The sequence below is a fragment of the Haliaeetus albicilla genome, chromosome 17 (genome assembly GCF_947461875.1).
Source record: "Haliaeetus albicilla chromosome 17, bHalAlb1.1, whole genome shotgun sequence".
NCBI lineage: Eukaryota > Metazoa > Chordata > Aves > Accipitriformes > Accipitridae > Haliaeetus > Haliaeetus albicilla.
In genome coordinates, this window is record NC_091499.1 from 16,885,842 (window position 1) to 16,897,041 (window position 11,200).

The 11,200-nt window shown below is 44.1% G+C and overlaps 1 protein-coding gene and 1 long non-coding RNA gene across 4 annotated transcripts; one reads left to right on the forward strand and one right to left on the reverse strand.

Moving 5' to 3' along the window:
* Nucleotides 1-1,328: 1,328 nt before the first annotated feature.
* On the reverse strand, nt 1,329-8,415 carry COQ3 (coenzyme Q3, methyltransferase). 3 transcript variants are annotated; one of them, XM_069804919.1, is made up of 7 exons: nt 8,276-8,415; nt 6,981-7,095; nt 6,454-6,606; nt 6,189-6,288; nt 4,378-4,620; nt 3,044-3,203; nt 1,329-1,614 (listed from the first exon to the last, which is right to left on the reverse strand). In XM_069804919.1, the coding sequence occupies exons 1-7, from the start codon at nt 8,358-8,360 to the stop codon at nt 1,418-1,420; spliced, it is 1,053 nt and encodes a 350-aa protein (XP_069661020.1). In that variant the 5' UTR covers nt 8,361-8,415; the 3' UTR covers nt 1,329-1,417. The 3 variants fall into 3 exon arrangements, with proteins under 3 accessions (XP_069661020.1, XP_069661021.1, XP_069661022.1); XM_069804920.1 differs by having other exon boundaries at nt 6,981-7,074; nt 8,276-8,414; XM_069804921.1 differs by having other exon boundaries at nt 6,981-7,078; nt 8,276-8,397.
* Nucleotides 8,416-8,420: 5 nt separating this feature from the next.
* Nucleotides 8,421-11,142, forward strand: LOC138689562 (uncharacterized). Its single transcript, XR_011328438.1, has 2 exons — nt 8,421-9,551; nt 9,632-11,142. It is a non-coding gene; the product is annotated as an uncharacterized lncRNA (long non-coding RNA).
* Nucleotides 11,143-11,200: the final 58 nt, after the last annotated feature.

Genomic DNA, 11,200 nt, shown 5'->3' on the forward strand with positions numbered 1-11,200 from the left:
GGTTAGACCACTTCAACTGATGACCTTTTGGAACAATTTACTTACCAACATAGTGGCTTCTTCATCACTGAACTCTTTACATGAATCTTCTTCTCAAAGCCAAGCTATAGCCCAAAGAAATATTATAAAGCAGAACTTACTGTCATGGAAATCATCACACTAGATAATCCTTTTTAGTATTAATACCTATGAATTACTATTATTTCCATTATAAATTAACTATATTCTTCCAGGCATCATCAGATAAATCATGAAACTTGGACCCCAAGGTGACATGCAGATACAGCAAAGCAGCAAGAATGCAAATGTGTAAAACAATAATTTAGCCCACCAAACCTCTACAGCAGGAGAAATGCACAAGTAACAAAAAAGAAAGAAAAAAAAAGAGAAAAAAAAAGACAAAAAAGAAAAAATACAAAAAAGCACAAAGAGCAACAAGAGCAAAAAGGAAAAAAAAAAAAAGAAAAAAAAGTTTCATTTTTATCCCTGCAAACAAAGCCAGGCCACCGCCTCTACCTGTATAAAAGCTGAAAGAAAAAGAAGAGAGAGAAGGAAAGAGATACAGCCATGGACGCATCCAAGAATTTTATTTCGAAAGTTCTGTTTCATTGTGAATCAACACTTTTCATTACCCTGGCACTAGGACTTTAAGACTGAGCAAGTATGGCACTTCAATTCTATGACAGTCTGCTAATGTATCCTTTTTCCAGCATAAAGCTCTGGTTGCTTAGTAAAATTTTACCTGCAACTTTACTTCCCTTTATTTGGGCAGAGGGAGAAATTTGGAACAATAGGCATAGCTACAAGTACCTTTATGGTGAAGAGGCTTCTGACAGCTGAGGCACTCTGGTCTAGGAGACTCTTCTGCTGCACAGTTAGCTCACGTCAGCTATAGAAATAGCATGACCCAACAGAAAAGGTTTGCTGCTCGCTCTTTTTTAGAAACAAGTGTTTGTGGTTTTTAAGTGTTTAATGTATTTTAACTAAGTTGAGTAACTTAAATACCTAAGGTATTTTATTTATCATACATCATTGTGTTTTTTAACTCATTCTACATTTAAGCAATTATTCTGTGGAGATCTGTTTTCCTGGTAGGACTGAAAATGCCATCACATATAAGAGTTTCCTCCAAGCTACCAACAGAATAATTTGCATTTCCCTGTCCAACAATCTGAAACTACTTTCTTATAAAAATACTTACTCTTTAAAAGCTTTGCTCATTTCAATCTTAAAAGATTCCTGAGATAATGGGCACTTGTTTTTTTCTGAGACTGCCCTAAAATATTTGGCCAAAAATAGCATAAGCATTATTAATGCAAACAGCAAGCTTGTTGTTACAAAAGGTTTTATTATGTCCATCTGGGTAAAACCTTCTTTTCTGTTCTGGTGACAGTCCGTCACCACACATCTCAGACAGTCACATGGTAGTACCAGCTGTGGCTGAGGGCTGTTCACTTTCCACCTCTGACGGGACGTCTGTTGGGCTTGACTGTCCCTGAAGCCCAGACTTCACAGCGTGCATTGCATAGTTAACACTCGTGCTTTCCATCCAGCTCCATGACCCCGAGAGGGGATTATACAACATCCCATTCACAGTCTTGACTGACAAGCCATCTAGGAAAGAAAGAAGCCATAAAGCAACCCATGTTCTTAAATATGGTAAGTCACTGCAACATCAAACCCTTTAGAACAGCAAGTCTGAAACACGCCTCTTCCTCTGAGCTAGGAATCAGTGCTTCACGAGCTGGCCTTTGTCAGACACCACCACAAGCAGTGGCAACAGGCATCACTGGTGACAGTGGGTCCTGCTGTTGGCAGCAGCACGCTATATGGTGAGCCACTGCAAAGTGGTATGCTAGAAACCCTAACTTCACAACATCACATTTGGGTGACTGGTAATGTTTTCTGTAGGTGGAGACATTCTTCAGATCGACATCACGCACTTCAAAATCACAATCTGAGCATATCTTTGGAAGGATTCTGTAGATTTCCCTTAGGAATGGAAAATACAAGAAAGAGGCAGAAGAATGCCATCAAGGATGCAGTGCAAGTAGAGTGATTTAGCACTCCCTGCTGAGCAGATCTCAGTTCACTGCGTGGCTATGCTGTGTCCCAGCAGGGTACATGAGGGAAGGCAGAAAACAAACACTCCATCAAAACAAATCACTCCACTGCACCTGCTTCTCCTTTTGAAGGGAGAACAGAAAGAACCACCAGCATGTGAACCAGTATTACTCATGTTCCTTACAGCATCACTGCAAAGTGCCAGGAAAAGACCTTGCCAAGAGAACAGCTCAACTCGCACTTCAGCTTCTTTACAGTGAACTAAAGCACAGTGAAATATTTGGTGACAGGGCTTTTAAAACATCTGCATGCAAGGAGGGCAATGGGCAGAACTCTTCCCAGCTCTGTGGTTTGTCCATTTTAAAAGCAATCAAACCAGGGCAATTTAATTATTTTTTTTAAATCAGTATCATACAGTTTCTCAAGAAATGACCAATGGATTTGTGGTAGGTTTCATCTTCACATTTTTTAAGAAATCTTTTAGCAACGTTAATATGAATAAAGAACATGGGGCAGCAACCAAAAATAAAAACACCTTCTCCCAAGGGAAAGATGACAAACAATGCAGTGGCAGCAGTGCAGCTCTGGAGTGCCAATACAGTTGAGTGCCAATACAGTTATTTTCTCAAACCTCACCTACAGCATATGAACCACTTCAGAGCATACATTCCATCACCAGAACAGGATGGAAAACCTTGGAATTTTAATTTAGGCTACCAAACAGAGGGCAGCTGTAACAGTGATTTTGTTTGAGTAATCTCTGCATTCTTAGGACTCCACTTAGTTATTTTATGCAAAATCCAGTAAGCGGTAGTGTCTTTAAACCAGAAATGATACTCATAATTTATGACTGGTAATTCACATAGGAAAAGCTGTGTATTGTTCCTAGCACTGACCCCACCTAGCTTATCCCCTTGCCATTTCTACAGGGATCATTTTGGCATCTCTCTGCATTCCCTTCATCTAGTCTGGAACTTACTTGATTCCAGGAGGCGCTCCAGCTCTTCTGGGGGAACAAACTTCTCCCACTCATGTGTTCCTTCTGGTACAATGCCCATTATTTTTTCTGCAACCACAATTCCCAGGACATAGGACAACTGTGTCTTATTGATTGTAGTAATGAATAAAGAACCTTCAGGCTAATTAAAAGATTAAGTGTTCAATTAGAAGAATATTTAATTTTTTAAAAAATTGTAAATTTAATCATATTAAAACACATAGTTTGTCTATCTACAAGTCTACATGCTGCAAGAGTAAGAACTAATTTCATCCCAGGACAGGTATTTACAAGTATGCCATTTAAATACAATAAAGAATATAATGTTGTAACAGTATGACTCAGTAGTCCTCAAACAGTCAACCTAATCAAAGCCTTGGGTGGTCTGAAAACCATTTCCTTGCCCCCAAAATATCTAACAAAGTCACTTATAACATAACATTGCCCAGGAAATGGATTAATAAAAGGTATTAAGGTATATACGATACCTACTGTAAAAAGAAACACTTTTTTAAAATTAAAACCGAAGTAAAATATGCAATACTGCCTAATTTTTGAGACTGCTGAATGCTGTGCTTGTTTTAATGATTACAGGGTCAAAAAACAAGCCAGAAATTAATTCTAAGTACTTAAGACACTCTTTGGTAGAAATAAAGCATAATTTCTGTGTCCCCGGCAGGCTGAAAATTAGTTAAGCGTTCCATTCAAATAATCTATATTCCTTCTGATGACCAGGAAGATAAATTAAGAGATTAAAGGAAAGCTGCTGCTGCTTGTGTACTGAGCCTACCAACCCTCTTTACAAATGAAATAATATCAAGAGAAATAAACCACCCAATTAACTCCAAGCATAACTGTGACCCTTTAAAAGCAATCCAGGAGCACATCTGATGTGATGCTAGAGCTAGAATAGAATCTGGCGAGTCAGAAACATCATTACAATCAGTCTCAGTGCAGTCTGAGCCATAGCCATCCAACAACAGCAGCACTGCCATGTTTTCTCTCACCTAGGTGAAATCAGATGCAACCAGATTTCTTAAGGTCTTGATGCAAAGGAACACTGCAATGCTAGGTAATGCCATTAACACTTTTCTAAGGCAGGGTTGAGGAAACAGATTTCCTCTAACTTCAATTATTGAAGTTGGGAAGATGTACTTGCATCATGGAGGAGAATGGAAGGCACTTCTAGAGCATGGTTCAGACTTCAAGGTGGAGAAATGAATGCAGGTGTAAGTGTTTTCACATTCCTTCAAATGAAAGCCTTAATAATAAAAGAGAATAAATATTCCCAATAATGAAAGCAAAAACTCTCTTACCTTTAAGACCCGAGAGCAACACTTGATAAACATTTCAAGGTCAGCCACATGCTCCACTACTTCAGAAGCTACAATTACATCAAAGGTTTCCATAGATTCTTCCACAATCTCCTCCAGTGAACTGGACTTGTACTGTATTCTCTTGGCCAGGACCGGATCAAATGACTTGTGCTGATCTGCTGTTCTAATGTTGTCCTCCAGAGGATCAATTCCAGTAACCGAAGCTCCCAGTCTACCTAAAGGCTAATAATACAGAGTATAATTTATTCTCTGCATGAAAACAATTTACTTAAAGTTTGTGTCTGCAACTTTGCAAGGAACATATATGATGCGGAAAACAGCCATCAGAGAACAAGACAACAGTAAATGATGAGCTCTGATCTGGCAGTTTTATTTTAAATGTTTATTAAAGCAAGAAAACCCTTAGATTTGGGGGAGGTGGTGTTAATTTTCTTAGAAAATTATATACTGGAATATACACATTTAAATTGTCTTTTAGAATAAATTGTTCTGAATCCATTTTGTTACACCAAATAAAGATTTCCTCCACTATTACCCTCTGACAGAGGAAAAACAAAGGGGGAAAATCAACACAGTAGTTTAAAGGGGGGAAAACAATGCCGTATTTAATTACTGTCATTACTTTCTTCAACATCCACCTGTAATGGTAAATCCTCATATCTTTTTAATGGTTACTTAATATATGATTATCTCCGTGACTTTCTCACTGCTGAGAACTAAACACTGATGTTTACTAGGATAGCATCAGGCTTGGCTGTCACTCAAGTTTCTCCAGTGTCTTCTTACTCATAGGTTAACACCTCAGCCATCACCTCTTTTGAAACTGAAACAGGCTGCAGAACATGACCACATGTATGTTATTCCAACCTGAAATTCACCGGTTGTTCAGCCTGAGAAGGTGATGCAGCACACCAGTTTTGCCAGCCTTGTCGGAGAGCATGCTTTCATAAGGCTACAGGATTTTGCTCAGAATAAAAGAAATAAAAAAAAAAAAAAAAAGAAAGAAAAGAAAACACGGGGAGAGATTCGGGTCCCTTTGTAACACCTCGTTTCAGATGCTGATGAAATTCGCAGAGTAAGTCAACCAGATCTGTAATCCTAAATTCACAAGCCATCCCTCGTCTGTTGATAGGATACAGCACTGTTCAGAGCCTGTGTGACCAAATGGTTCCACCACAAATAGTTACTTCTTAGTCCCAAGGTTGTGCAGACTCCTCGGGAAGCAGCTGTAACATCAGCAGGTGTTTGACATTATTCCGTGCTTTTCCCATGAAATCAAAGCAAAGGCAAAAATCTCCACCCCCAATACAAAAAAACCTGAAGATAAGCACTTCAAAGAAATTAACATGTAACAACAAGTTTTGTAATAGAAAATACTTCTTTGGTAATGAGGATTGTCATGATTAAAGTATTCTTGTGAAGGCTTGTAAATTAAAAAAAGAAAAAAAAAAAGTAGTCATACTGTGACTGCCCAGAGGAATACTTGAAGACTTTTACATCATCCTTCCCCTCTCCTTTTCTTTACAGTGTTTGGAATCTTATTTTTCTGATGAACCTCAGAATTTTAGAATTTCTCATTACCAACTCCCTCCTTTTCTGTAAACCATCACTACGCTACGCTAATATTCTATGGGTTTTATAGAATGCACTGCACCTCAAAACATTCCGTAACTAATATATCATAGAAAAGAAAAGCTCCTACTTAGAGGATTAGAAATTAAGCAGTGTAAAACAATTCAAAGACTTTGTACGCTTTTTAACAAGAGAAACCAGAGCACACTGTTTCTTACCTCACTTAGCAGTCCACCACCACAGCCAACATCGAGAATCTTTACTCCAGAAAGTGGATTTCCCAGATGATAATTACTACTCATGTTCAACAGAGTATCTCTGAAAGAAAAGGGATGTGATTAAGGGCAAATATACAAGGTGGTTTAGTAGATGCAATAAGCAGTTATCTTAAGCACTGGTAATTGTTTTTATTTTACGATGTTTTCTGAGATTATCCAGAAATAGTACATATTAAAAAAAAAAAATCTGTCTTTAAAACCATACCTAATAAATGGCACTCTAATATCATTCATAGAATGAAGGGCTGAATATTCTCCTTCTTCATCCCACCACTTATGCGCGAGACGCTGGAATTTTTTCATTTCCTTTAAATCCACTGATGGGTGTGAAGTGCTGAAAAGTCTCTTCAAAGTGAGCCTAAATAATGAAAGCTGAATGTCATGAAACTAATACCGATATTTCACGTCAGCTGAAATATGGGAAAAACAAATTCTGCATCAGAAAATTAAAAACAAAAATAAACTCATGTTCCTTTAGAGACTCTAGTTATACTTGATTAATAACAAGCAGATTTTATACACTGTATATGTAACGTATCTTCCAAAACAGATGGCTACATACCTGTAATTTTTAAGTTAGTAATTAATAAAACAAAAATAGGCCACATCAGACATTTAAACATTTGTGAGATTTAAAAATGACTTCATGTGACACTGTCACAAAGTAAAATTAAATTGTTATAGAAAATTATAGTCCTTGTCACGCAGGATTATTTTAGACACAATACTTACATGCTGCTTTTTATTTCAGTCAGAGAGACAGGCAGAGTACTACTGGATTTCAGCTGTGTTTTCCAGTTGCAGTGCTGAAGGGTACCTCTCAGGCCTGTCTGATCAGCATGGTCATCTGCATAAATAAAAGAAAGGCAACCGAATGGAAAACATCAGCTTTATGAGAGCTCACAGGCAACAAACCCAGTTTAACAATGCCGCTCTAGAACAATATTAAGCAAATCTTTAGACATTTGCTCACCATCGTACTTAGGGAATGCATGGGGATTAAATAAAAGAGCACATGCTAGTCCATCACGCCAGTACTTCTCAAATTATGCGCGATAACATTTTTCAGAGCCTGAATGAAAAGGAACTTTTCATGCAGCTGAAATGTTTCAGTTGGTGAGAATTTCACCGAAATATTTACTCTGACCACAAGCGGTGCGTACACGCACACACTTCATAGCTGTCAACAGCGGGCTCCTATTCCCGCTTCGTTACATACTGGAACAAGAAACAGAGAGCTGCCCGCTCGTTTCGTACTGTATGAATTGGTAAGGGAACACAAGTGAGAAAACCCCGCGGACGGCGCAGAGACAGGCCAAGGCCACCGTCTCGAAAACCGTTCCCCACACCCGCTCTGCCAACCTACGGCCCGGCCCTCCCAGGCCTCACGCGCACCCACTCGCCATCCAGCTGCCGCCCAGGCCTCGGCAACGCCGCACCGCGCCCAGAGTAGCGGGCCCAAGGCGATTTTAGGCCGCGGTGAGCGGCGGGGAGGTCTGCAGGGGCCTCTGGGCCGAAGGGCTGGCGAAGGAGGTGGCAGGGGGACACGTCTCCCCTGGGAGAGCTGCTGGATGCGCGGCGAGCCCACCAGGACCCGACGGGCTGTGGTGGGGCCGGCTCGGCCTTCCCCGCGCGAAGGCAGGGCAAGCGGGCGAGGACAGGCCGCTGCGCGCAGCCGCACGCCCTCACGCCTCTGCCGCGGGAGAAGAGCGGCCGCGCTGCAGCCCAGCAGGCCGCCGGTGGCCAGGCCGCTGCCGCCGCGGCTGCCGGGCACCCGCCGGGCCGGGGGCGGAGGGGGGGGGGGGGGGGGGCGGGCCGCGGCCGGGCCGCCGAGGCCAGGCCGGCCGGCGAGGCCGGGAGGACGCCGCCGGGGGGGCTGCCAGAAGCACCCGCCGGCGGGAGGTTCGCCCCACGCCCCGTCGGGCCACCTCGGCCGCGGCGGGCGCCGCGGGCCGGCCAGGCCCCGCCGCCCTCGGGCGCCGCGCCGGCCCCGCCGCCCTCCCTCCCGCCCGCGGCCGCCTGCTCACCGCCCGCAGCCCCCGCCGCCCGCCGCCGCCCTAGGGCGCGGGTGAGAGCGCGGGCCGCCCCGCCGCCGCCGCCGCCGCCCCACATCGTCGCGGCCGCCGCGCTCGCCCGGCTCCGCTCCGCTGCCAGCGCCGGGCGTGCGGCGGCGACAGCGTGCCGGCCGCCTCTCGGGGCGGGCGGGCGCCGGGAAGGTTGGTTCCGCCCGGCGCGGGGGCCCGGCCCTCGGCCGCCGCCGGGGGCCTCGCAGCCCCGCCGCGCTGGGTTTCACCGCGGGAGCGGTGCGGGTCTCCTGCCGCCGGCCGAGGCAGCGGCTGCTGCGTGAGGCCGTGTGAGGCTCCGGCGGCTGGGGCGAGGCCGAATACTTACTGTATAAAACGTAAGGGAAGCAAAACAAATCGCTGGACAGACCATTACAAGCACTTACGGTTTTTTGTCGGGTTTTTTTGTTTTCAAAAGAAAAAGATTCCAGCTTAAGAAGTTGCGGTACAAGAAGCAAGAAATGCTTCTTTATTTACTTCTCCCTTCGCAACAGGAAAGCACCACAGCGGCCCGATGCCTTTCGCATTGTAACACCGCTGATATAGCAGGCTTGGTGCCCCTTCTGCCCGCGAGACCCGGCCTGCAGGAACGCCGACCCGTGCGCTGTGGCACGTCTCGCCGTGGCTTCACCTGGAAGCTCTGCTGAAAATTCACACCAGTGGTTTTATTTCAACTTATGCCCTCACACTCCTGCCTGTGGACCTGATCCTTACATGTCTTCAAACAAGAAAACACTCCTTCAGCAGAGGCTCCTTCGGATGACACAGTGATCAGCCACCAGTGTCTTTCATTACCAAGTAACGTGCTGGACTCACAGGGGAGGGCCCAAATGACGAGACTCCTTGCTTCTGGGACAGGGGCGGCACAGGAGAGGAGAGAAGTGATACCCAACAGCCTGCGCTACACAGCTGTGGCGCACAGCAGAGCTCTGGGGCCGCCAAGATGGCCAGGGCTTGAGACGAACTCCCGAGCACTTTCTCTTTGGAACCATCCAAGCTGCTTTGCTGCTGTTGCAGAGGCTGCCGTGTCACGGTTTGCAAAGTCCAGGCTGCAGCCCAGGAGGATCAAGGCTGCCTTCCCCGCTCCCTCACCCCAGCACTGCTGCCCGGGGCCCCGCACCGAGGTTCGCCTGAGGGCTGCGAGTCCATACACTGCTGCGAGCTGACAGACACAGCGAGCTCTTCTTCCCCTCCTCTTTCCCCTTGGCAGGCCTCAGCATCTTCTGATCCCCACAGCAAGGTAGTTTAACACGCTTAAATGGTAAAGAATTAAGACAGTTTTTAAAAATAATCGGTTTCTGCCGCTTTATTGAGCTGCAGGTCTCATGAGAAAGTCCCACGAAAACCAAAGCTGGCCAGAAGGGAGCGGCACATGAAAGCAGCAGCTGGCAGCGCTGCCGCGCTTCCCAGGCAGATGAGCGCAGCCGACGGGTTCCCTGCCCGGCCATGCGGACACCAGCATCCGCAGGCATCGGCAGGCGGGAGGCTCGGCCTGCACAAAGCCAGGGGCAGGAGCACCCTCCAGGCAGCAGGAGGTATGGAGTAGTGCAAGCAGTCCAGGTTTGACTCACTCTTCCCTCTACCTAATGCCAGTCCGTTCTATTTACTGACCTTGCCCAGTGCTACAACCCTCGCTGCTTAAAGCTGCCCATTTACAGGTCTCCTGTAAATACAGTGGAATTCACCTGGTAGTTAAAGTTTGGATTTTATTTTTTTTTAAAAAGCTAAGTAAGGACTACTGAAAGGTCTTAAAGAAGGTTGTTGCGGCAGCAATTAAACATATGGCAGACCTCCTTAGTGCGTATGTGCACCACTTCTCTACTCACCTACTTTCCATCTGGCAAAGCTCACTGTGTAGAGGACTTACGAGTTATTAATAACACCTCAGAGTCACTGAAAAAACAGAGCTCAAAGAAATCCTTCATGCTAAGACACACGGTCTCCTTAAGACACAAAACTAAGCCTTCCTTCAAAGTCTGCTTCTGCATATTACTTATGGAAATTAATTCATTACTTTTCATTTATTTAGCAAAGCAAACGCATAATCTGGAGAGAGCAAGCCAATCCTTACATTGCCATTGCTTTTATATTTGCAATTTTAAAAAAATATAGTAACAAGCAATTAAATACACGCACACTGGCATGTATTTTCCTTAAGAGGATAAGCTCGTTTTAAGCTAGAGGTAGCTAGTCCATTTTTTCTATTAAACACAGACCTTAAGGTAACAGCAGTTAAAAGCAGCAGCCTAGACTCTAACCTCTCCCACAAGACAGGGCCTCAAAGACACAAGTAACAACAGATTTTTTTTTTCAAACCAGTTATGCCGTATTTCAAAAAGTGTGTAGTTGCTCAATCTTTAGACTATTTTACCCAGCTACTTTGTTTTGGCTTATCCATGTCCACAGCCGGTTCCTGTTCTTAGATGGCGTAACGGGTACCTTGGGGTACATAATCACATTGGTTTTGTTGTATTCATCTTCAAAACAATTTGCATGGAAACCATTTTTCACTTGATTCCACACCATCCCTTACTTACTTAAAAAATATTTCAAGGGAACTGCCTCTGAATGTCATGTTGCTGCATGACATTCAAAATCGTATGTCTTGCTCTCCTGCAGTGCACTGAAATATTTTTGCAGTGTTCACTTTAAAATGTAAAAGAATAGAGCAACAACCCAATTTAGACTTCTCCAACATTATACATTCCCTTTTTTTTAATATATTTCCACATGTTTTAATTTAAGATCACTTCAGATGTAAGGAATTAAAGACTGGATGTCATTTTAGCCTTTACCATTGAAAAACATTCATAAGGGAGTTTCTAAAACACGGAAGAAGTCTAATGTATGCAAAGCTGACATAGTACCAATGTATTTTTAATTACTGAG

What these genes read in the sequence shown, in the direction of transcription:
- COQ3 (XM_069804919.1), bottom strand. Translation starts at nt 8,360, where the DNA reads ATGTGGGGCGGCGGCGGCGGCGGCGGGGCGGCCCGCGCTCTCACCCGC. An exon ending in GGCGGCGGGGGCTGCGGGCG is followed by an intron (nt 7,096 to 8,275) that starts GTGAGCAGGCGG and finishes TTATTTATGCAG; the next exon opens with ATGACCATGCTGATCAGACA. An exon ending in ACTGAAATAAAAAGCAGCAT is followed by an intron (nt 6,607 to 6,980) that starts GTAAGTATTGTG and finishes TTCATTATTTAG; the next exon opens with GCTCACTTTGAAGAGACTTT.